The sequence below is a fragment of the Volvox carteri genome (genome assembly GCF_000143455.1).
Source record: "Volvox carteri f. nagariensis unplaced genomic scaffold VOLCAscaffold_3, whole genome shotgun sequence".
Taxonomy (NCBI): Eukaryota; Viridiplantae; Chlorophyta; class Chlorophyceae; order Chlamydomonadales; family Volvocaceae; genus Volvox; species Volvox carteri.
Genome location: NW_003307546.1, coordinates 1,892,941 through 1,893,505, shown reverse-complemented (window position 1 = coordinate 1,893,505; position 565 = coordinate 1,892,941). Strand labels below are relative to the sequence as shown.

The 565-nt window shown below is 64.1% G+C and overlaps 1 protein-coding gene across 1 annotated transcript in view; it reads left to right on the top strand.

The window, feature by feature from the left end:
- The window catches only part of VOLCADRAFT_86741 (uncharacterized protein), a gene marked incomplete at both ends in the record, with an annotated part of 9,230 nt that overhangs the window by 7,401 nt on the left and 1,264 nt on the right, over positions 1–565 (top strand). Inside the window, one exon of the mRNA XM_002946567.1 lies at positions 291–408. Within this exon, the coding sequence (XP_002946613.1) occupies positions 291–408 (118 nt within the window). The remainder of the gene's footprint in view (positions 1–290; positions 409–565) is intronic.

The window sequence follows — 565 nt, the reverse complement described above, 5'->3', positions numbered from 1 at the left end:
TGTGTGTGTAAGGACTGGCGATTCCGGGGTGGAGACGAACTGCCAGAATGGCCTGGACGACGATTGCGACGGGTGGGTGGGTGGGTATCCTGCCGTGTTTATTCTGCATGTCATTGTGATTGTGTGTGTGTGTGTGTGTTAATATCTATACGGCTTTGATTATGTCAATCTCCCGTCTTGCACTTCAACCCTGCTTCAAACTTGTATCCACCCACCCCGCCCAACTACCTCCTAGGCTGGTGGATTCGAGGGACCCGGACTGTCTGCAAGCCAGCCGACCCACGGCGCAGCGAGGCACACCACCGCCACCTGGTGCAGCGGGCACCCCCGGGCAAGGCAACCAACAGGGTTCCAGTACGGACACCAGCAGCAAGCCGGGGCTCATCTACGAGGGGCTGCTCAACGTAGGTATCGGCAGGGCAGGGCAGGGCAGGGCAGGGCAGGGCAGGGCAGGGCAGGGCAGGGCAGGGCAGGGCAGGGCAGGGCAGGGCAGGGCAGGGCAGGGCAGGGCAGGGCAGGGCAGGGCAGGGCAGGGCAGGGCAGGGCAGGGCAGGGCAGGGCAGGC